A 21,891-nucleotide genomic window follows, 5' to 3' on the forward strand; every position below is an offset into this window, starting at 1 on the left:
GAGTCCTGAGGGAGCAGCCGCTCCTGCCACCTGCAGCGTAGGGACGGGGTCCCCTGCATCCCCCACATCCCCGCCGCCAAGCAGGCGCGCAATGCTCAAGGAATTGCAGGAGGTGGTTGCAAGTCAGTGCAACCAAAGGGGTGATTCCCGTGCAAAAGTTGGGGTCAGGCACGTGCCAAATGCCCCCCACCCGGTATCACAGTGCTTGCGAAGGCTCTGACGGAGCTGGGGAGGAAGAATGCAGAAAGGAGGGAGCAGGCGCTCCCGTGCTCACAGATGGATGCGAAATCCGTGCTTACTTCTAACAAATTGGGACTGGTTCCAGCTGCTGACTTTGGCAGTTCTGGTCCCCGTGGCGCAGGGAAGGCAGAGCCGGGTGCTGGCACAGCCCCGGCGTCAGGGCGGGCAGCACCGTGCCCAGCGGCACTCCCGCCGCCTGCATTGCCCTGGGCCAGGGGCGGCGCGGAGCAGGGCCCCTCCTGCAGCGGAGCCTCACAGACCCCAGCCCAGGGTCACCCCCCACCCACCCGCACCAGGACAGGGCAGCTGCTGCCGCAAACCCTCACCCAGCCTGGGAACATCGCCCACCTCCGCTCTGGCAGGGAACTGAGGCTGGAGGAAACCTCCAGGGGTGGCCAGAGCCTTCCCGGGATGGGGGAGCTTGCACCCACCGCGTGTGCCACGACGCTGCAGCCCACAATTCATATCGCTCACACGCCTCCGTTGCCGGGCTCAGCCACCGCCTTTCACTTCTGCGCCTCCACCACACCCAGAAACAAACCAGAGGCCAACACGAGAAGGCTGGAAGTTTGCAGGCAAAAGCGTGCCCGGTTGCAGGATCCCGCGGTGGCGTGTTCTGGGTAGAGCCAAGGCCTCCTGCTGCTGCCCTGCCCCAGCTGGGGGGCGAAGAGCGAAGCAGGGACCGCATGCTCAACACTCTGCCGTTCAGCACAGGACGTCTGCAGCTCAGCAGGACGGTAACAGAAGGCCCCCACACCGACCTGAGTTGGTCTACTTAAATCACCAATTTTAATTATGATTTAAACGAGCAAATCAACATTTTTATTCCCTTCTTTTCCTCCGTACTCCTCCAGCAGCGGTAGCGTGACGGCAAGGCCGCCTTCCACGGGAAGCAGCTAATGAGGATCAGCCCAGACATGTCGTTTTGAAGCGAAGTTTCTTCGCGCTGGATTTGGCATTTCTTTGTGCTAACCAGGAGAAACTACAGACACATTTGAGCGGTTATAGAGTCAAAACGCTTCCAGATACTCACATTGATTACACTGTATTAGAAAATGGTAAATTATTTATCAGGCTTTCTGACTTGTGATTAGTGTAAAGCTGTTCTTGGATGCAAATTGGAATTGTAATTAGACACGTAGAAACCCAGCATCTAGAAACCTGTTTTTATTGAAGCAGTGTAAGGTACATTTTCCCTTTTGTACCCAGCATAATTATCAAAGAACACTTTGCACATAAAAACCCGTCAATTTATTAAAACCAGAGACAGTTTTACATCTGATCAGCGAACTAAAGCTGGTCATCACGATGCCTGGATTTCAGAGCTAGTACATCTCAACTTCTCGCGCTTGATTTTTTTTTATTCTGCACTGGAAGAGGAAGGGAAGCTCCCCCACCTCTGCCCATTTATTACTCAGCTTTGAATGAAGCAATTCTTGAACAGAGCTATACTTAAAAAAAGAAAAAAAAACAGACAAACAGAACAATGATAAAAATCTCTTTGGCGGGTATAGAAGAGACCACAGCCACTAAGAGTCAGCTTATTACTTCAAGATAGCCCGGCTTCAGACACTTACCTGCCAATTCCCTTCAGTTCCGTGGTACAACTCATTAAAATTTCAAAAGTAAAAACTGCACTTACATTTCCGTAAGAAGTTTAAATGCATTTAGGTTTTATATTTTGCCAATTGCAAGTTATGGTCAGCTTTTGAGGAGGTGGTGGGGTTTTTTCCCCCCCCCTACTTAAAAACCAATTACTTCCAACTAAAATCTGTGTTTGCTCTGTCACCGACGCCCCTCGGCCCCCCGTCCCGGCAGTGGCACATTTTGCACACCCACCAAGAGGCAGGGGCAAGGACACGCGCGTTTAAGACTGAAGCGTGAGAGACCCCAGAACAGCTACTGCAAGGAGAAATGTTACGACTTCCCGTGCCTTCAGCCGCCCTCCTTGCAGGTGACAGTCGCTGTCTGAACCTGATCTTGAGCACGTGAACAGAAACCAGGGGCTGGCTACAGGACCCTGCTTATCAGCCCAGGCAGAGATGATGGGAAAGAGTGAAAACAGTGATAGTATCATTAAAAATGTGCTGTTTCTTTCATTTTAATTATCCAACTCTTAATTAGTAGCAGGTAAGAGCTGTGTTTAAAGGTTTCCTCTTCACTGTGAATTGCAGTCCAGGAGAAATGGAGACCTGAGTGTCAAGCCCTGAGCTGCCAAGACGCTTTTCACCCAAAAATGTCAAAGCGCTCTGCGCATCCACCTTGCCAGCCTCGCTGCCCGCCCTCGCAGGACGCCAGGGGAGAAGGGAAGATACACCACATGCATCTGAAGCAGCAGAGCCAAGCAAAGTGTCTTTACCTGCGCTGGAATCCAGCCAGACCCTCTCCTCCTGCCCCTTGGGATTAGCACAGCAGTTAAGTAAATTCAAAACAGGATTTTGAGACCCTGGGTCAAGCTCACGCCTAGCCCAGGCGCAAGCAGTTGCTCCTGGGTCCTCATTGTAGCCCCCACTCCCAGTGACACCAGGCCTGAAATTGTCTCCACACCCACATCTAGAGGCTCACAGCAACACAGGAGAGCGAGAGACACGTTTCCGGGCATCAGGGCACGCACAGGTATCGCTCCGAGGACGCGGTGCCAAGAGCTCAGTCTTGCCAGAGGCAGAAGCTTAACTCTCAGAAAGCGCGTGCAGAACTTCAGCATTTAAAGACGAGGAGTGGTGCAGGGTCACGCCGGGGGCCCCAATAGTGGTCTCCCAGCATTCAAATCCACAGGCACATAAGTCTTGCTTGGCTGCTTCCACAGCCAGCGGGGAGGTGTCTGCCAAGAGGAAGGCAAGAGCAGCCAGTTAGTCAGCTAGGCCACTGCAGGGAGACCGAAATGGGCCACTGCACGTTTAAACACATGCCCCCTGGAGCAGGGCCAATGCCCTAAAGATCCGACACACATAAATGAACACGCTGAATCGCCCCTGTATGAAACACTGCAAAGCACACTGCCAGGCGGCTCTGCTAGACACCATCCCACGCTCTTGACATGGCTCCACATCCCACCACAGCCATACAAGCGTTGGCATCGTACCCCTCTGCTTCCAGACCCGACCCCACCAGCAGGGCTGTGTGGAACGGGGAAGGATGCCCAGGGCGAGCAGAGGGTTACTGACCTGGTCTCAGCAGGGTGATGCCACAGCCGCCCCCGCCAGCCCCAGTCAGCTTGCTGTGCAGGCCGTGGGATGCAGTCACCCGGCACAGCCTGTCCAGGGAGGGATGGCCGACTCCGATCACGTTTAAGTGGTGTTGGTTTATATCAAAGAGTTCCTAAAAGCAACCGCACACACATGAGATGAGCACGCATGAGAGCCATGAGAGGCTCTTCACAGCTGTGGCTCCCTCCCCAGCAAGGTGCAGGCGAGCTGCCCTGCCTTCCCAGCCACATCCCCATGCAGCCATTAATTTCTGCAGGGAGTTTGGCCACCAGCACATCTCGGGGCTCAGCAGCACTGCACAGCAAGGTCGAGGCCAGGGTCTGAGCCCTGGGCTGCTCAGCTCTTCCTGTCCCCCTCATGATTTGTGCTGCTGCTGCCCACCACAGTGACAGTGGTACAACAGCTTCTGGACCTCCTTGCTCGGGGAGGAGAAAGAAAATCCTGGTCACCGCAAGCTGCCAGCAGGCATTTATTTCAGGCGCTAAATCAGAGCTCCCCGATGCCTCCCAACTGCTTCACCTCTCCCCTGTCACACGAGTGTTGAGCGGGAGACTGTGCAAGCCCCCTTGCTGGCCGTGGGAAGGGCACTAAGCCAGCATCTCTCATTCCTGGCTGTCACCCTGCCCTGCTCTGCAATCCATCCAGCATAACTAAATCCAGGGGACTCCTGACACAGCCAAGTCCGAAACAACATTGCTGGAGAGGCGACGCAGAGCTACCTCCCCTTGTTTGCATTGTGCAGCACTTCTCCCTCGTCACAGGCAGGGCCTGGGCTGTGAGCCAAGGGGCCTCTCACCAGCACCACACTGGGAATCTGGCACCCAGCTCAAGTGGGGTGGAGAGGGTCCTCCCTTCAGGGCAGAGCAGCGCAAGCCACTCTCTAAGCAAGGCTGCCCTCCAAGCAGAGCTGCCCAGCTCTGGTGAGCTGCAAGTGCAACTCTGCCACGCTGTCCCAGCCAGCCACAAACCCTGCTCCTCCTGGAGAAAGCTGCCACGGCAAAGTCCAAATGGCCCAAGGAATGGGCAACACCACACAGAGGTGGGAGTTACAGCTTCTCTCCGCCCAGTACTAGAGGTGAGGAATTCAGAAACAGGGAAGGGCTTGGCCTGCACTTGGAGCGAGCATGGAGCAGGGCCAGGAACCAACACCAGGCCCTCAAGCACCGCAGTGCCCTCCCAGCTCATCAGCACTATCAGTGGAAGAACGTCACTCTCAACAACGCTGGTCTGACACCACAACTCGATCATCTCCCCGGTGTGTGGCGGCTGTTCCCCTCGCCGTCCCAGAGGGTGTCACAAGCAGGGAGCCAGCTGAGATGGGACCAGTCCCAGAGAGGCTCCCTAACAGGAGCCCTGCGCTCCCTCCTCCAGCCAATGCCACCAAGCGCTTCCCTGCCTGCAGCTGACGGTGAGCCGGCAGGGATGCTGTGCACAGGGAGCAGCGGGAGCCACGCTGCAGCGTGACAGGCGTCAGTCACATCGCCCTCCCTCAGCTCCACACGGGTCTCCTGCCAACACCACACAGGAGGGGACGATGCAGAAATAATCCCTCTCCCCCCCTCCAGAGCATTTCTGTACTGCATTTAAACAAATGCGAGGAGATGAATTAGCCAGTCGCATGCAGAGCGCATATATCACAAATTCTGTGCTGGGCTGGACAGACATCCATCTAGAGGCCTCTTTATATGCCTGAGTGAGGGCACAGCACTGTCTATGATGATCCAAGACACCTGTCATCTCCTGATCCAAAATCTGCCAGGAATCAGATGACAGCTTATGACACAGTAGAGTAGTTCGATGGTTCAAATACAATGCTGTCCAGAACTGCACACTTCAGAAACAGCCAAATATATATATATATATATGCTGCATATAATCAACTGTGCCTCTGTGGGCAATTCAAGCACAAGACAAAACAAAGATTCAAGACAGAAACCTGCTCACTGCAGTGCTGCTTCCTGGGCATGGCATACAGGGCTGCTTTGGCATCTTTCATGTCAGGATCTCAAAGCACACTTCAAATTAGCCCTCCTCTTCCCTGTCTCCCAATACTTCTGACAGTCTGAGCAATAATGCATTAAGGCGGAGAGGAGTTGTCTGAAGTTGTGCTGTAAACAGATTCCAGATCTCCCGCAGCCGATGCCAGCTCAGCCCTCGTTAGACTTAGCCCACCCTGATGGGTACAGAAACCCCCCACCCTCTTGGTGAGAAGGGAACAGGACTTTGCTGTGAATCCCATGGGAGACCCTCCTGTGTTTGCTGCAGTCCCAGCAGCAGCTCACCCACAGGCAGTGAGGTGCAACACAGCCTGAAGGGAAGAGGAGAAGGCGGTACCAGCCATCTGCTAACAGAGCGGCCCTGCACTGCTGCCACGGGTTGAACTGGGACAGCAGCTCTCTGTCCCGCCCCAGAGCCCCCTCCCGCACCTCCGGAGCACCCTCACAGCTGTGGAAGGGACAACCTGCCAGCGAGAGCAAGGACAAGCAGAGGTCCTCACGGGAGAGCCGAGGGGAGGGATCCAGATGCCAGCAAGGAACTGCACTGCTGGTACCAAATGGTTCTTGACCGTCCAAGTCACTTGGCACCCAGGGCCAGGCCAGGTTTGCCTCAGCTGGGACACTGCCACACATCCTCACCCCACGGTTGTATGAATCAGTATTACAGTGCTCTAAGCACTGCAAAAAAAAAAAAATCTTCCACTTGGAAGCGTGCTTCCCCCCACCACAGCAGCCTCTCCTACTTTGAACAAAGCCAAGACAAACACAGATCTCTGTATGCACCTCATGCATCAATGTCAGGTCAGCTCTGGGCACAACTCTGTTTGTTATTCTCTGGAGCCAGGATGAGCGCAGAGCAATGGGAGCTGGCTCGTAACCAGTCCATCACAAACCAGCGGCTGCTGGGCTCTCTGTTCTTCACTCCAGCCTTAGCAATGACAAAGCAGTTGCTTCACAGGCAGTGACTGCCAGAACGAGTGTGGCTGGCCCGCGGCGCAGGGAGGCAACGTCTCGGCCTGAACTCACTCCACGTTTCTTAGCAAAGGGAAACAAAACCTCCGGAGCTACAGGTCCACAAAGCACCAGGCCCGCTCCCTCCCTCCCTGTGCACCGCTGTGGAGAGACACCAGCAGCATTTTCTGTCCCTTGGCTCCAGGAAGGGCATTAAAAGCAGCACACACAGACCACGGTTTCACTCGGAACTGAACATTTCCTGCTATCAAGTTTTTTTCTTAGACCTAATGTTCTTTAAATGACATTTTGATGTTCAACAGTAACAGTGTCTAAAAATACTGGCAAACAAGCCCCTTACCTCCAGCACAGGGTAATACTCTGGTGATGGATTTGCAGGCATCGCTTCCAGAACACTTTGGCACTCCTGAGAAATTGCATCGATGGAGTCCAGCACCGGGTTCATTATAGCAGGGAACTGAGAAGGGGGGGAGGCAAGATGTGAGGAGACTGCTCGCTAGTCTTCTAACACCACTGTGATAAAACTGGCCCCAGTCTCTTGGAGGTGGGCAATTCCTCACCCCACTTGAGGCTACTCATTCGCAGAACCATCCCCTGCAGAGTAGGGCAATGCTAAGTTGCTCCCACCTGCAGAAACTGGAGGAAGAGAGGGAAACAGGCCAGAGAAACTGGTGATTTTTGTGGCAAGCCCTGTTAGCGCTGGAGAGGGAGGAGGTGACCTGAACCCCCATTCCCAGGGCAGATGGGTGTTAGCTAGTGGCAGGCAGGAATGCAGTGACCACAGGAGGGATCTCCCAAGAAATCCCCGTGAGACCTGCAATCCCGCATGAGGAGATCCGAGCTTGTGAGGGCTATCCCCCCACCCTGCCGCAGCACACATCTCCATCCCCGCGACCACGCAGGTGCTGCACCTTCAGGATCTTCTCTTTGACACCAGCCACCAGGACCTTGGTGCTTCGAGGGACTTTTGTGTTAGTCAGCAAAATCCTCAGCATTGGCACCCTGGAAGCAACAAGAGACATCTCCTTGCCTCTCTCCTTCACAGTCCCCCAGCAGCTCCCAAGGCTCAGACAGCCACAGTTCCTTCTGCCTCAAAAGGCCTATTTGAGCAAGGCACCCAAGATAAAGGAGTCCCATTAGTTTTAAAAAAGTTAAGCAGGTGCTTAAGTGCTGGCTAGGTTCAGGCTTGTTCCTCTTAGATACAAGGAAGAACTGTAGTAGTGCTATAAATAGGACTGTAACATATTTACTGAAATTCATGTTTTTCAAGCAAAATTTTTCCTTTGAAATACTATCTGCGAGACTAGCCAGCAGTAGCCATTAACTGCTAATAGAGCAATTTCATGCACTGTGAAAGATTTTAATGGAGTCAGATTATACTTCATTGGCAGGAGGCAGAGGGAACATGCAGGACCTGGATTTGTCTCTGCAGCTTGGTTTTTCACACAGTCCTACCACCAGGTAAGCAAAAAGTTCCCCCTCCCCACAAGGTCATTTGCTGCCAGGAGCAGATCCGTTCCTGCTGCCCATAATGCCATGAAATTAATATTGATCCTTTGTGCTGTGTTCATCTAACGTCAGATAATGACCAAACATTTCATTGTTCCCGTCCACCCCAAACCAAGACAACACTCAAGCTAGCCACCACACCCACAGCAAAATCTGGCTACAAAGCCCTTCCACCACACTGTTAGTGATCTCCCATTAATCTCATACCCTACGAGATCCACCCAATGCCTCTTTGACATATTCCACCCACCGTATCTAAGTGTTATTTTTAAACTCGAATATTACCTCTTTAATGGTGTGATTTCTCCTGATTGGTATCTCAGGGCTCCACCTAAAGTAAAATACATGCATTGTCTCAGCACACAGCAAGCTGAGAGATAACACAGTGTCGTAAGAGACAGAAGGTCTTTCATCTTTAGAACCTCACCCAGAGCATATGACAGTAATTGCAAGAAACACCAGCTAAATGAACCATGTTCTCAGACAGCATGAATCTGCCTAACCCTGCTGACTTAATGAGAGGGTCTGGCCGGACGTAATTAACCCAATGCCTTTCCCTTTGCTCTCCTCTACTTCGGGATCACATTAAATATTTTTTAAAAGGCAAAGAGTTCGGCCAACATTAAATCTTTACTGAAAAAAAGAATCAAGCAGCGATTTCCTGTGGCAGAGCCAAGCATACAGGTTTCAAACTGGACTGAACGTGTGCACTCATGTCAGCAGCTGTCCTTCAGCATGGAATTTCATTGTCCAGAAGGAATGTCTCACGTGGCTCCTACTTTTACAGAGGCATTGCGATTAGGCCTCATTAGAAAGATTATTAAAAGCCTCCAAGGACACTTCCAAAACACTTGGAAGTCTCTGCTAATTGAAACTAAATGACAGCTGTCCAACTGCATTTTCTACTGCATTATCCTTGGGACAGGATTAGGTTTCTTTGTCCATGCCAGAATGTTTAAGTTTCAGTTATCTGCAGCAGGGTCTCTGCCCCACAGCACTTGCCTGGGGGACGCAGATCTCTGGTGTTACTGCAGCCGGTCCCCAACAGCCCAGCTGGCTCCAGCTCAAGCTTACAGATGGGGCAAACCAAGACAGGGAAGGATTCCCTCTGCTCGGGTCAAAACAGGGACCTGAATTTGGGAGTTTCTGGTCCCTTTGCTGCACCTCAGCGCAGTGAGGCAACCTGCTGATCCAGTGTCTCTGCAGCAACCCCAATCAAGCCTTATCGTTTGGAGAAATGCAACTTATGGCATCTGCTTACCACCGTCCCAGAGCTGATGCACACTCTGCAGCAGAGAATGGAAACATGTCTGCTGCTCTGCCACGCCATCAGCCCCTCCTCAGCACCCACATTCAGTGCCAGGGAGCAGCAAACACACACGTACCCCAGGTACCAACAGCATTATCCACGCCCGAGGGATTGCCATGGATCACCCGCTCCCCCTGGAAGGCCCAGCTGTTAATCAAAGTCAGCTCTTCTTCTGTCCACCTGAAAGGCAAGAAAATTACTCCAACACACAACCGAAACCAGCACGTGCAGAATGACAGACAGAAGCACCAGAGGCTGCAGGAGATACAAAAGCAGCGGGAACCATACAAGGCACCCAGTTGCTGTGGGAAGCACCAGCCCCGCAAATTCCCTCCGTGTGCTGCGTTCCTTCAGCAGAGAGCGGGCATCGCTGTTTACAGCGCCTAACTGGCGCTTCTCTGCACGGCAGCGTGTAGAACACATCCAGGCCCGTGAGGGGAACCGAGGCTGCTCCACGGACAGAGACAGCACGAAGGGCACAACCGCTACCCAGCGCTCCCGCTGCAGGCCAGCGGCAAGGGAGGGAGCAGATTCAGGGAGAAGATCCTAGCCCTGGCCTAGTGAAGATCGATTTTAACTGAATGCAAGTCCAGACCTATCCCCACCTCCCCAACTCTGCGTGTTACCACACATCTTGGCCCGAGATCCTGCTCACCAACAGGCAGGACGGTGCATTTATAGACACAGAAGGCAAAATGTGAAAAGAGAACAGTAAAAGTTGCATTTCACACGCGCAACTTCAGCCTCTAATTGCCAGCTGCTCAGCTGCAGAAGCCTCACAACTTGGGTCAAAAGGTGTAGTTAGAACTGATTTACTATCTCCAGCAAAGACTTTGATTTTTAGGGATTAACTCCTAACACTTCAAGCTGCACCGGTTGCTGGCACTTAGAGCACAGAAGGGAACCAAATGCAGATCCAGAAGGTGTTATGCTAAAACCACAAAAACAGGTCTTTCTGTTGTCTTAAAAGCAGTCACATAAATCGGTAAGTGCTTTGAGAGTTTAAATGCCGGCACAAAGAGTTTGGTGCTGGGTCAAACTCAGCAAGGATCAAGGCCCCTGACTGAACATACTAATTAATGCACTGTAGCAATACAAAAAGCAAGCGCAGAGCTGCCAGTTACAAAGCAATTGCTGGCTGCAACTTCGCCGCAATTCCACCACAGCGCCTCTCAAAACCCCACCGCTCTGGGCCTGCTTCTGCAAGGCACGCACCCACACAACCACCTTCAGAACTCTCCCGTCTATTTCAAACCCACTCACTCACTCCACGCTGAAGGCCTACCTCAAACCCTGGCACCCCAGGGAGCCAGCTAGCCCTCCTGCACCCTGCTGTAACACAATTAGACTCACGCAGGCACACGAATACACATCTCTGAGCCTCCCCTGGAACATGGCGCTGCCTGCTCTGCAGTCCAGACACACAGCGCACAGTTCAAATGGTCTAATGCAGAGTGGTATCAGATATCCCAGCATCAGCGATGTTCTGCAGAGATCAGAGCTGGTGTTCAGTGCAGAAAGAACGTGCATTCGACAGGTTTTTAGAATATGGGGCCTGGAACAGGTATTACATGATGGAGCAGAGGCATAAACATGGATTTTGGAAAAGCATCACACAGTCTTGCATGAAATAACAAGAACAGTCACTGACCACTGCTAAGGCAAGGCAGAAATTCTGAGAGCCATCTGCTATCTGGAAGCTGCTTCCTTTAACTCCCCACTTCCCTGGGCCTCCGCTGAATGTCTTTATCCGTCTCCACACACCTTGCATTTCACTTGCCAATATTTAATCTTTGAAGCATTCAGGAAAACAGCTCACACCACTGCTACTCAGAAGAGAAGCGCAGTTTGCTGTAAACCACTTGTTTTTAACCCTCTTTGAGAGGCTGCGATTCTTCTCTACACAGGAGTCATCATATCACGCTGTTCTTTTCTTGCGACGTTAAGCAAAAACCTTCTGAAGTCTGACACCCCCATCTCTCACTTACCCCTCTGCATGCCAGCTGGAAGAAAAAAAAATTACGCTGTGTTCAAGCTGAAGCTAAGACGTGCGAGCAGGGAATGAAGACATCCTCACTGCTCGCTGCCTGGTTTGGAACTGGCCTTTCATTTCTCATGCTGTGTGACTGTTTGGGAGATTTGCCTGAGCACGGCGTACAAACTGCTCCACTCTAGGAACGTGTTTCTGGGTCAGGCTGCAAACTCTGTTTTTGAAGCAGAACACAGTCACCCCCTCTTGCTGTCTCACTTTCAGTCCCACACAAAATCCGCAGAAGCCAACCATAAAAGGTTTGCACCTGGCACCGAATGAACAATAGAGGGTTCTGACACTCCAGCTGTGATGTGCATCTTTAAACAGAGCCTCCTCAGACACACAGCAGAGCAGACCAGTTTTTCAAGACTGAACTCCAAGGGAAAGCAACCCAAGGGCAGAAGGAAAGAAACTCCCTTTCACCAGCCACTGATAAAGGGGAAACTCAGGCAGGAGATCAGAAGGAAATGTAGCACGTGCAGAAAAAAATTAATGAAAATGCAGAAAACACAGAAAGGATCCTCGACTCCTTGAGGACTCAAAGCAAAACCTGGAAGATGCTCACGGACAGAGAGGAAACAGAGGTTAAAAAAAACCAACACTTTAATGAAAGTGTGTGTTTTATTTGCTTGGCAAAATAAAGCTTTTTTTTTTTTTTTAAGTATGTATATCTTACACTAGACAAGGGATATAGTGCAAGTTTTACCAAGTCTCTGCATCCAGTTGCTTTTATCAGAAGCGAATTGTAAACATGTGATTCACAGCTCAGAGCCCTGGGACAGGGCACGTCCCTGCTACTGGGAACGCAGGGCAGCAATAGGAGAGGAAGGGAAAGGAGCTGGGCTCAGGGTGCCACTACTACAGCCATAGCCAGAGAGACTGAGAGAGGTGCCCGTGTCAGAATTTGTGCAGGTAAAAGGAAGGAGAGGGGCACAGAGAGCAGAGCTGCCCTGGGCCGTGCATCCGAAGCAGGGAAGCTTCCCCAGTGTGTTACCTGGCTGTGGACTCTCCCTCCTTCAGAGGGCACGAGATGGCTCCGCACGCTGTCAGCAGGGCCGCCGCCAAGCAAACAGCATAGGCGGCACTTGAACCCAGCCCAGCTCCCGTGGGCAGCTCAGACCACACCAGTATGTCCACACTCGGAACATCTCTGAAACACAAACACACAGGATGTAACACAACGACCTTGAATTCTATCTTGAGACAACATTTCAAAGGCAAAAAATGCCAATTAGGGCTGATCACAGGACAAGCTGGTTGAAAACTGGCAACATCAGCACATGCATACACATCCGACACACACCGGCTTCAGTTAGCACAGCTGAGTAGCCTTGCTAAGCCATTGTACTAGAACAAAGCCTTGCTGAATTGGATCTATGATTAGCACAGCTTGTCAAGCTGCTAGCGGGGGCACTTAGTAACTAAATACTTGAGTAGCACCATAAAGAGACCCTTCAAAGATTGTTGTTAACGTGACTTTAAACATATTTCTAAATAAAGCCTAAATATCCCAAATCCATAACTGCATAGTTACATCCCACTGCAGCAACAAGCTGATGGGGAAGATGAAACACACACATATCTGAGCCCACATGCCCCCCTCTTCTCCACGGAACGCGTCCGGGTTGTGTTACAGACCCTAACATCGAACCCAGGAGCTTTTAACTGGCTGGTGAGTGACATGAGCTATGAACTGATGGCTTCAGAGCAGGCTGATGACAGCCCCAGTGTTATCACCAAGCAACTCAGAGACTGCAAAGCAAAACACGATGCAGCTACACATCATAATTCTTTAACCTTTGATTCCTTTGCTATGAATATTGAAGTCAGGTTCTGACTTGGTTTAAAACAGCAAGCAGTGCTGCATCAGACATTGCCCTGAGCACCTGTCCAGTAACTTACACTGATCTCATCAACAGTGTTGGTCAAGTTCAGAAACTGGAACAGCCCTGAGCTGTGGTTACCCCAAGTTCTCCTATTTCTAGGGAGATTCAGCCCACAAAAGGGTTCAGATGTAGCCGAGACAATGAATTCACAGCTCATTTCTGTAGCAGTTTTTCTAACCTAAGCCAGGATGAAACGAGCTGCCTGCTGGAGGGAGGGATGTCTGTCTCTGCTGCTGTTGACTACACAGGAAGGGTGAGATGAACTGCTCTGACTTAAGCACCTCAAAGCTAGCTGCCTAAATGAGAGCAGATGATTCCCAGCCCACCTGCTCGGGGCACCCCACCCACCAAACAGCTCAGCTCTGAAGAGCCTCTCCTGAGGTGCTCAGAACCTAAATGAAGCGAGATTCCTTGTAATTTCTTATTTTGCCTCAAAGATTTGGTTTCTTCCTGTGACCTTGTAGAAGGAATTAATAGTGAACAACACTGAAGACAGCATGTTTATTTTAGGGCAGGAAGAGAGCCTTACCCATACTTAGCCGAAATAGCCAGGCACATATACAGAAAGGCAAGGGTAGCAAGGCTCTCGGGAGCTGAGGCTCCAGCAGCGATTCCGGCAAACTCTTTCAGTGTATCCAGCTGTTCTACGCTGGGGGACTTAGATTCATCAAAGTCAGCTATGGAAGCAAGCAGGGGAGAATTTAAACACTTCGAAACCAGGGAACTGTTAAACTTGAAAGCAGTATTTACAAGAACAACATCTCCTGTTATAGCAGGCAGAAACACACTGAGTCAATTTCAGATTTCACCTACAAACTTTCCGCCTGAGGATTCATGACAAAATAAAAGCAAAATGTCCACCAGCCACTCTGAAAACCCAGTGTTTCCACATCCCATACCTGCACTGTATTACAGCAACTGTCTCCTTGCCTACACTTTCCAGTGCACCCACCCATCACTACATAGAACTTGACAAGTCACAAACTCTTTATTAAAGAACATGGACATTCTGATGCGCTGCATACGAGTCTGGACTCCAAATGGCCAGGAGCAGGCATCAGCGTAAGAGAACTTTTGGTCAGTGCTGAGAGAGGTTACCAATGCTCTGACTCAGACTTTGTTCTGCTTTCTGCTAAGCAAATGGTGCTCGTGAGGGTCACAGGAGTTAATGCCAGGTACTCCAGAGGGAAACGGCACAACCACCAGTCCACGGCTCCACCCAGTACAAGATGCTGCAGAAATTCCAGTGAGGGCTGGCATGGGGCAGAGAGGCAGGAAAAGAGGCCCCACATCCCTGTCTTCCCCAAGAGCCCTCAACTCCGACCAGCTTCAGGGAGACTCCTTTTCGGCCCCCCATCAGTAATACACCTGGATGTGGTCCCTGGCTGTTTTCTGTATGTATTACACCACCACCTGAGCAGCAGCACTAGAACAAGCCCCTGGGAATCTGAAACAGGAGGACACAGCCACAGCAAGGGCCACTCGCAGATACCAGAGCACCAGGCAGGTCACAGGAGGCACACACAGAGGGAGTGCGGCTGCCTGAGCTGGGGGTGTGCAGGGACACATTCGTTAAGCACGCACTGAGCGCGGTCACAGATGACAAGGCCCAGCAACACTCTGCAGGCGGAACAAATAACCCTGCGGGGTCCCGGGGCAGTCACCGGGCAGGACCGAGAGCCCCACATGGGCAGCGATCTCCTCCTCCCAGCGCTCGCCTGCAAAGCCCCTCCGCAGGGCCTGGAGGCGGGGAGTGTCCCAGCTCCTCACGACGCCGACGCCGGGCAGGCGGACGCACACCCTGCCCTCACCGCAGGGCCGCAGGCGGAGGAAGGTCCTCAGGTCCAGCGCCACGGCCAAGGCCACCTGCGGGCGAGGAGAAGCGGCGTCAGGGAGGCGAGGGGAGCCGGGCCGGAGCCCCCGGCGGCGGCGGCAGGCTCCTTACCTTGCCGTGCACCACGGCGTGCTCCCCGTGGAGGATCACCTTCCCCGGGGCGGACAGCACCAGGCTCCGCTCCCACATCCCCGCAGCAGGACACAGCCTCTCAGGGATCCCGCGCCGCCGCCTCAGCTCCCCAACTCCAATCACGCGGACTGACAGCGCCGCGCACCAATAGGAGCCGCGCTCTGCCCCGCCCTCCTTGCGCTTAAACCAATAGCCGGGATCCTCGCAGGGGCGGGACTTCGGGAAGGCCAATCGGAAGGCGGCGGCGCGGAGTGGTACGGCGCTGGGGTGACAGCACGCGTGGGAGAAGGGAGGGACGGCGGCCGCCGAGGGTCAGGGGGCGGCGGCCGGCGGCTACGGCGGCCGGGAGGGATGGTGTCGCCGCCGCTGCTGCTGCTGCGGCGGGCGGCGGTGGCGGCGGCGGGCCGGGGCCTGCGGGGGCCGCTGGGGCGGCGGCAGCGGAGCGTGGCGGGCAGGTGAGTGCGGGGATGGGGCCGGGGGCCGGACGGGGCGGGGGGTACACCGGGCCCGGCGCCCCCTCTCACGGCCTGTGCCTCCGCAGCCCCGACGGCGGCCCCCCCGACCGCGGCCCCCGCAGCGACCGGGCCCCGAAGATCTACACGAGGACGGGAGACGCAGGTAGTGATCGGGGGCGGGGGGGACACGCACCGAGGGAGCGCGGGCAGGGCCGGGCCGGGCCCGGCCTCTGAGCGCCTCCCCTGGGCCTTTTCCGAAGGCTTCTCCAGCACCTTCACGGGGGAGCGGAGGCCGAAGGGTGACCGGATCTTCGAAGCCCTGGGAGCCACGGACGAACTGAGCTCGGCCATCGGGTAACCCCCTGCCCCAGGACCCTCTCCCGCTGCCGGGCGGAGGGGCCGCGGAGGCCCAGCCCTGTCCTGCCAGGGTGACCCTGCTCTCCAGGGAGCTCGCCGCCAGCCCGGGGAGCTCTGGCTCTGGGTAGGCCGAACCCAGGCCCTCCACATGCACAAAGGCCTAGCAACACTGTCCCAGCCCCTTTCTGTGGGGTCTTCTGGGTATCCTCTTCCGTTAGGAACTGCTCTCCCAGCCCCGCTGTCCAGCAGGAGGGAAGGGGATGCGCCGTGGACCAAACTTCTCTGGGGGGTTGCACTGACAAACAGCCAGGGGTGTCCAAATTCTGTCTTTTTCATATGGAAAAACATATATGCACAATCGTGGTAATTTTTTTCATTTCCAGCTAACTCTGTTCTTTTTTCTTTAACCTAGGCTTGCTGGTGAATTTAGCAGTGAAAAGGGCCACACGTTTGTGGAACAACTTCACAAAGTGAGTATTAATGCTAATCCTTACCCAGTGCTGTCACTTCATCTGTGCCATTGAAACATATTCTTAAACTTTTTAATTTTAGACACAGTGCTCCCACTGACACCCAGGAATTTAATAAATCTAGTATTAAATAAATACTTAAGACTCTGACCCTTGATTACTCTCTAAGAAATACATTTCTTTAACCAAGAAGGAAACTGCTAGATCAAGTGATTAGTTATGGGCTGACAAACACATCTCTAGATTTATTCAGACCTGTTACTGTACACAGTTATGGACACAAGTCTTGTTGTCACATAGCCTCAGATTTGAAATTGGGGCAAAGTAACCACGTGGGCACGATGGTGGGAGGCAGGTCCTGCCGTGGCAGTCCGTGAGCTTTGCTAACCAGCTTCGCTGTGCACAAGAACACAGAAGGAGCTAATCAGAGATTTTAAAAAGCTTTACCAAACTGCCTCTCAAGTATCCCGGGCTGTGGAGCGGATGTGACATCAAGCCAGCACCGTCTGCAGCTGTTTGTCACTGCCTTTCTTCCAGAGGTTACTGGTTCGGTGTCCTACCAGCAAAGGGATTATGTGAGCGCTCCCCAGTCTGCTTTCTGCAAAGTCAGCCAGGGTGGTTTAATGTGCCAGTGAAAACAAGTACATGCGCTAATCTGGCTTCTCATAAAGCAATTAGGGAGCACTTATCTGATCCCCCCTGCCAGCAGGCTGGGGGATGATGAACAACAAGGGTAGGATCTTCTTTAATCAGCACAACCAGCTGTCGCTTCCCAGAGCTTGCTGCAGTTGTACCAGAGCATCAAAGACTGGTTAATGAAAGTGCTTCTTATTTTTGTCCTGATTGCCACATCTAGGTCCAGTGTATGCTGCAGGATGTGGGCTCCAACATCGCGACGCCTCTCTCCTCAGCCAGGGAGGCTCACTTAAGTAAGCCCCACAGTACCTTTCCTGGGATAACAGTTCTTGACTCACAGCTGCCCTTCTAGACTGGGGAGGCTGTTCTGGTATGTGGTAGTTAGAGCTGCCCCGGGGCTGCTCTGCTGTGTATGTCTGGTGCTGAATGAAGTCACACACGGTCCCACAAGCTGCTGCTGTTGCCTGTGTGTGTGTGACTCAAGGGACATAAGCTGGCCTGGGGCGCTGCCCCGACACTGACACCCAGCCACAGCTGCTGAATGGGCAGCCAGCCCTGCTCTAACAGGAGGATTTTTGGGGATGCTTTCTTAGGACCCGCTGATCCAAGAAATATTAAAGTAGAGCTCTATCTGTAGACTGAATCACTTCTGCGTTTCTTTTAGTTGATTCTTCTTTTACCTCTGTAGAACGAACATCTTTTAGTGAGAAGCCAGTTCTGGAGCTGGAGCAGTGGATTGACAGTTACTCAGAGCAGCTTCCTCCGCTCAGAGCTTTCATCTTGCCAGTAGGTACTGCTTATGCCTCTCACTGACTGGAGCAGGCTCGCTTTGTTAGGGTAAACTTGCTCTACCACTTGCCGTGGGAAAACAGGTTGTGAAGCCGTTATTTGCATGGACAAATACCAAAAGAAAAGCAGAGAGAAGGACCCGGTTGAATTAAATTTCCACATCCTACTGCATTCAGGTATCTCTTCCCAGTTGCTTAGCCGTAACACAGGGTTCAGTTGCACGTGTGTGTGAGATGTGATAAGCTTTGCTGCAGTTACACAATAAGGTGGATGGCTGTATCTCTTGTTAGCAGACATTGATGTGCTGTTTCATTGTTGTTTCAGTCAGGAGGTAAAAGCAGTGCTGCTCTCCATTTTTCCCGAGCTGTCTGCCGCAGAGCTGAAAGGTGGTGAGTGTTGGCTGTAGTGTAACAGAATAAAATTGATAAAAGGTGATCAGAATGCTACGATGATAGCAAATCGTTGCAGTCAGAGCAATCAACTGTAGCTGTATTGCACTCAGCTAGAGCTTGAGTCAAGCTTCGTATGTTTGTATTAGTCAAATTCCAGGAGTGCAGTCAGCAAAAAGCAACTCTCTCTTCCCTCCCCTGAACTGGGTCATCCGAGCTAAGAACTTCAGAAAGAACAGACAGGTTTATGTTGAGATGCATCTACGTGTTCAGCTCGTATCTGGTTTGCTGAATGTGTTTTGTAGGCTAGCACACATGGAAGCTGGGGCGCTGGCAGGTGTGAGACCCAGGGAAGCTTTAAGATGTTACTGCCCACACCTACCTTCTCTCAATTCTCTATTGGAGATTAAAGCTCCCCTGGTAAGGTCCCTAGGAGAAGACTCTTGTCTGCTCATTATGTAAATCACTTCCATGCAAAGTCTCTTGGGTTAGCCTGAACGCGCTCATCAGCGGTTCTGAGTTGCTGGGGGTTCTTTACTGAAGCCACTGATGTGCAGGGAGACGTTTCTGTGGATGTGCTCTGCTGCGAGGACTGCTACTCTAACAAGATACACCGGAGCAGCGTGATCTTCAAAAACTAACATCACAGTCTGTCTTGTCAAAAGAAAGCTAGAATGAGGGCTGTACACCAGTCAGGAGGCAAGGAACAGCTCCATTCCCTCAAACAAAGAAGGGTCCCCGTTTACCTGCCGAAAAGGATAGTGATCCTTCAGGGTATTAATCACCTGCAAACTGCTCCCATTGTTCAGTGATCGCCACTGATGAGCAGCCTTTAGAGGAGCAGAGCTGCAGTCCTCCAGAACAGTTACAAAAATTAGTTGCATTATGTAGGCACCACAGATTCTTCTTGGGGAAGTAACCAGCATTCACAGCGTGCTGTGGGGAGTTAGAATGGGGGCTCCAGATGAGGTTGGGGTGTGAAGGTTGGCGTTGCAGCAAATCGCAGTCGTGTGCGTTCGGAGCTAGAAAGTTAAATACATTAAAAGTTTCCTTTTCTTGTTCTAGCGTGGTTCCTTTAGTACAAGCAGGGGAAGCAGATCCAAATGTGGCCAAATACTTAAACAGGTAAAAAAAATAAAATCCCAAACCCTTACTCTGTACTACTAAGCGTGCCTGGCGATGTTCCCTTAATCTTGGGATAAAACTGCGGGTTTTACCTCTCAAGAAGCTTCCCTTCTAGAATAAGATCTTTGAAGCTTCAACAAACAGCTTGTTAAAAAGTGTTGTTGCAAGGCTGCAAAGTATGTTTACAGACACTGCCGGGGTGCTGAGGGAGCAGGCACTTCACTTTCTTATTGAAGGCCATTTTGGAAATCACTTCTCGTGTGGTCTGTCTTTGCCTTCTTTTACCTGCAGCTCTTGTGCTGTAATCAAATGTGCTTTGCTGTGTGGTTGTGCATTGCTGGATACAAACACGCCTGGTACAAGAAGTGGTTTCACTGCTTTTCCCTTGGTTTCCAGACTGAGCGACTATCTCTTCGTTTTGGCACGTTACGCTGCAATGAAGGAAGGGAAGGAAGAGAAAATATATGTAAAGCCTGAACCATAACTGGGAGCTGCAATGTTTGTTTCCTTGATCATGGGAAGCTAAATCCAGCAGACTGCTTTCCCCCATCAAGGAAGGGAACGAGAACAAGCCTGGATTGGAAATGGGAGCTGCCGAGAACTTCCAGCTTAAATAACTAGGACCTTGTTCATAAATACTGTGAGGAACACAGCTGTTCTGTTCACTGGGCCTTGTCCAAATATCCCTTGTATAACACTGTGGGAATGGCATCAGAGTTACTGTTTGCCCTGGGTTGGAGCTGAGGCAGGAGACTTCACTACAGCTGATTTCTAGAGATGTCTTAATTTCCCTGGGCAGTGGCAGGTGCTGTGCAAAGGCTTTGACAGGACTCTGAGGAATGAAGAGGAGAAAACAATCAGCTTCTCTTTGTAAGTCATAATGCTCGTACAGAACAGCAACTGTGTAGAGATTCAGGAAGTCTGTCCACAAGCTTTGGAATAATAAATGTGATTTACTTGTACCAAAGGGCCTTTAACTGTCATACTTTAATACCGAGCCCAGCGTGCTTTTCTTTTTTAAGTTGCTTTCAATCCATCAGCCCTGGCTGAAGCTGAGCTGTGTAGATTTACAGGAACGCACTAAGAATTTTTTGGCTCTGGCTGCCTCTCTTTATGCATGTGAAGAATGTCTCCGTGCTGACAATCCAGTGCCTCCTCTGCCAGGAATGGCGCTCACGCAGGATAGAAGGATTAAAGGAGGAAGGGCCAAATCCTACAGGTCATGTGCCGGCAAGATGATTCTAGGATTCTAAGCTCTCTTTAGGTAGCTGGGATTAATTCCACGTGGAGCTGCCGCTCCGAGCGCATGGACCCCTCTGAGTTTGGTCACGGCATCCCCCCTGGCTGCAGGTACCAGCTGAAGGAGTAGAGCCCTTCTTTAGTTTTAGTATCTGTCTACTGGGGACAACTCAAGTCGCTAAGTCTGATGATAAAGGGGTTGTGATGAGTAGCAGGGGCCTGGCGCCTCCTCAGCCGATAGCTAGGCTTGGAAGGAAGAGGCTAACACCTAAAGGGGTTCGTATCTCACACGTTCACGTCCGCAGTGACCTCGGGAGCGTTGCTGTCACGGAACCCTCAGCAGAGTAGATTAGAGCGTGTCCTAGAGCTTGGGGAATCTGGCCACAAACACAATGACAGCAGAAGGCTCCTTCAAGAGAGGAGACATTCTCTTCCAGCTTCCTGATGGACTGAAAACTGCCAAAAAACATATGCTCTATGTAAACAAGTGCGTTATAGCCAGCTGAATGAGTTAACGCCTTGCTACCTATGCTGCACAGAGAATACAGACAGTTTTACAGTGAAGTCCAAGCCACTTACTTACAGCTTGGAAATGTAATTGGGAAGAACATGTCAGACATGGTGGTTTAAGTCCTCCCCTCCTCGTATGGAGGAGCATCACGGAAACCTGTGGGCGGGGAGGTGATTACAGATCGAGGGTGCTCGTCCTGCACTAAGGGTGCCACTTCTAGTGGCAGGAGCCTCTCAGTCAGTCACGCAGCTTCCTCTGTTCAATTATTTAAGTAGAAACAACTTTAAACTTGCTTCCTGAAAGAGTCTCTGGCTTTTTGAGTTAACTTTTTAATCAGAGTGGGGTCAGAGTGAAGAATGCCCAGCGCTAATAAGATACCGCTGTCTCATTATTCACTTTTTTTTTTTTTTAAACAAATATTTCATGGCTATTGTTAATGCACATTTTTCACAGAGTAATTTTCCAAGCCTTAGCCTGTAACACATCCCAATGACAAATGCTCTTGATTTGGACTGTACCATCAGCTGCAATGTCACATCAGGCATTTTCTCAATGCCTGCTCCAGACAGGCCATCCAGTTTTATGATAGCTCTGTCTCAGTGATCACTATTGAACCTCAAGAATCTAGAGGCTTTTCAAGTTTAATTGAATAAAATTCTTTGCAATATAAATTCTTCATGAATGCTATATAAATCAGCTCCGGGATGGATTTATAGTATTTTCTTTTTTTTCCAGCTGGGGGGAAGAAATCTCACTACTGTTTTGGGACCAAAGCTAGCATTGTTTTGATTGCAAAGGGAAAT

At 51.6% G+C, this 21,891-nt stretch overlaps 2 protein-coding genes across 3 annotated transcripts; one reads left to right on the forward strand and one right to left on the reverse strand.

Moving 5' to 3' along the window:
* Window positions 1-1,006: 1,006 nt before the first annotated feature.
* Window positions 1,007-15,250, reverse strand: MVK (mevalonate kinase). Of its 2 annotated transcripts, XM_009472339.2 has the most exons (10): window positions 15,097-15,250; window positions 14,870-15,017; window positions 13,681-13,828; window positions 12,260-12,415; window positions 9,310-9,413; window positions 8,210-8,255; window positions 7,327-7,417; window positions 6,756-6,872; window positions 3,405-3,558; window positions 1,392-3,061 (listed from the first exon to the last, which is right to left on the reverse strand). In XM_009472339.2, the coding sequence occupies exons 1-10, from the start codon at window positions 15,172-15,174 to the stop codon at window positions 2,910-2,912; spliced, it is 1,194 nt and encodes a 397-aa protein (XP_009470614.1). In that variant the 5' UTR covers window positions 15,175-15,250; the 3' UTR covers window positions 1,392-2,909. The 2 variants fall into 2 exon arrangements, with proteins under 2 accessions (XP_087610964.1, XP_009470614.1); XM_087754838.1 differs by lacking the exons at window positions 1,392-3,061; window positions 3,405-3,558 and adding an exon at window positions 1,007-1,222.
* Window positions 15,251-15,409: 159 nt separating this feature from the next.
* Window positions 15,410-19,940, forward strand: MMAB (metabolism of cobalamin associated B). The gene is made up of 9 exons (XM_087754842.1): window positions 15,410-15,572; window positions 15,659-15,735; window positions 15,833-15,926; window positions 16,342-16,399; window positions 17,256-17,328; window positions 17,724-17,821; window positions 18,149-18,213; window positions 19,279-19,338; window positions 19,735-19,940. The coding sequence occupies exons 1-9, from the start codon at window positions 15,469-15,471 to the stop codon at window positions 19,820-19,822; spliced, it is 717 nt and encodes a 238-aa protein (XP_087610968.1). The 5' UTR covers window positions 15,410-15,468; the 3' UTR covers window positions 19,823-19,940.
* The last annotated feature ends 1,951 nt before the right edge of the window (window positions 19,941-21,891 follow it).

The sequence above is a fragment of the Nipponia nippon genome, unplaced genomic scaffold, assembly GCF_047370975.1.
Source record: "Nipponia nippon isolate SJK-2023a ecotype South Korea unplaced genomic scaffold, ASM4737097v1 scaffold_18, whole genome shotgun sequence".
NCBI lineage: Eukaryota > Metazoa > Chordata > Aves > Pelecaniformes > Threskiornithidae > Nipponia > Nipponia nippon.

Coding starts and splice junctions, on each gene's coding strand:
- MMAB (XM_087754842.1), top strand. CDS start 15,469: ATGGTGTCGCCGCCGCTGCTGCTGCTGCGGCGGGCGGCGGTGGCGGCG. Junction 15,736..15,832: donor CACGAGGACGGGAGACGCAG/GTAGTGATCGGG, acceptor CCTTTTCCGAAG/GCTTCTCCAGCACCTTCACG. Junction 17,822..18,148: donor TCAGAGCTTTCATCTTGCCA/GTAGGTACTGCT, acceptor TTGTTGTTTCAG/TCAGGAGGTAAAAGCAGTGC.
- MVK (XM_009472339.2), bottom strand. CDS start 15,174: ATGTGGGAGCGGAGCCTGGTGCTGTCCGCCCCGGGGAAGGTGATCCTC. Junction 6,873..7,326: donor TCAAAGAGAAGATCCTGAAG/GTGCAGCACCTG, acceptor CCCCCTTCTCAG/TTCCCTGCTATAATGAACCC. Junction 3,559..6,755: donor AGTATTACCCTGTGCTGGAG/GTAAGGGGCTTG, acceptor GGTTGCTTTTAG/GAACTCTTTGATATAAACCA.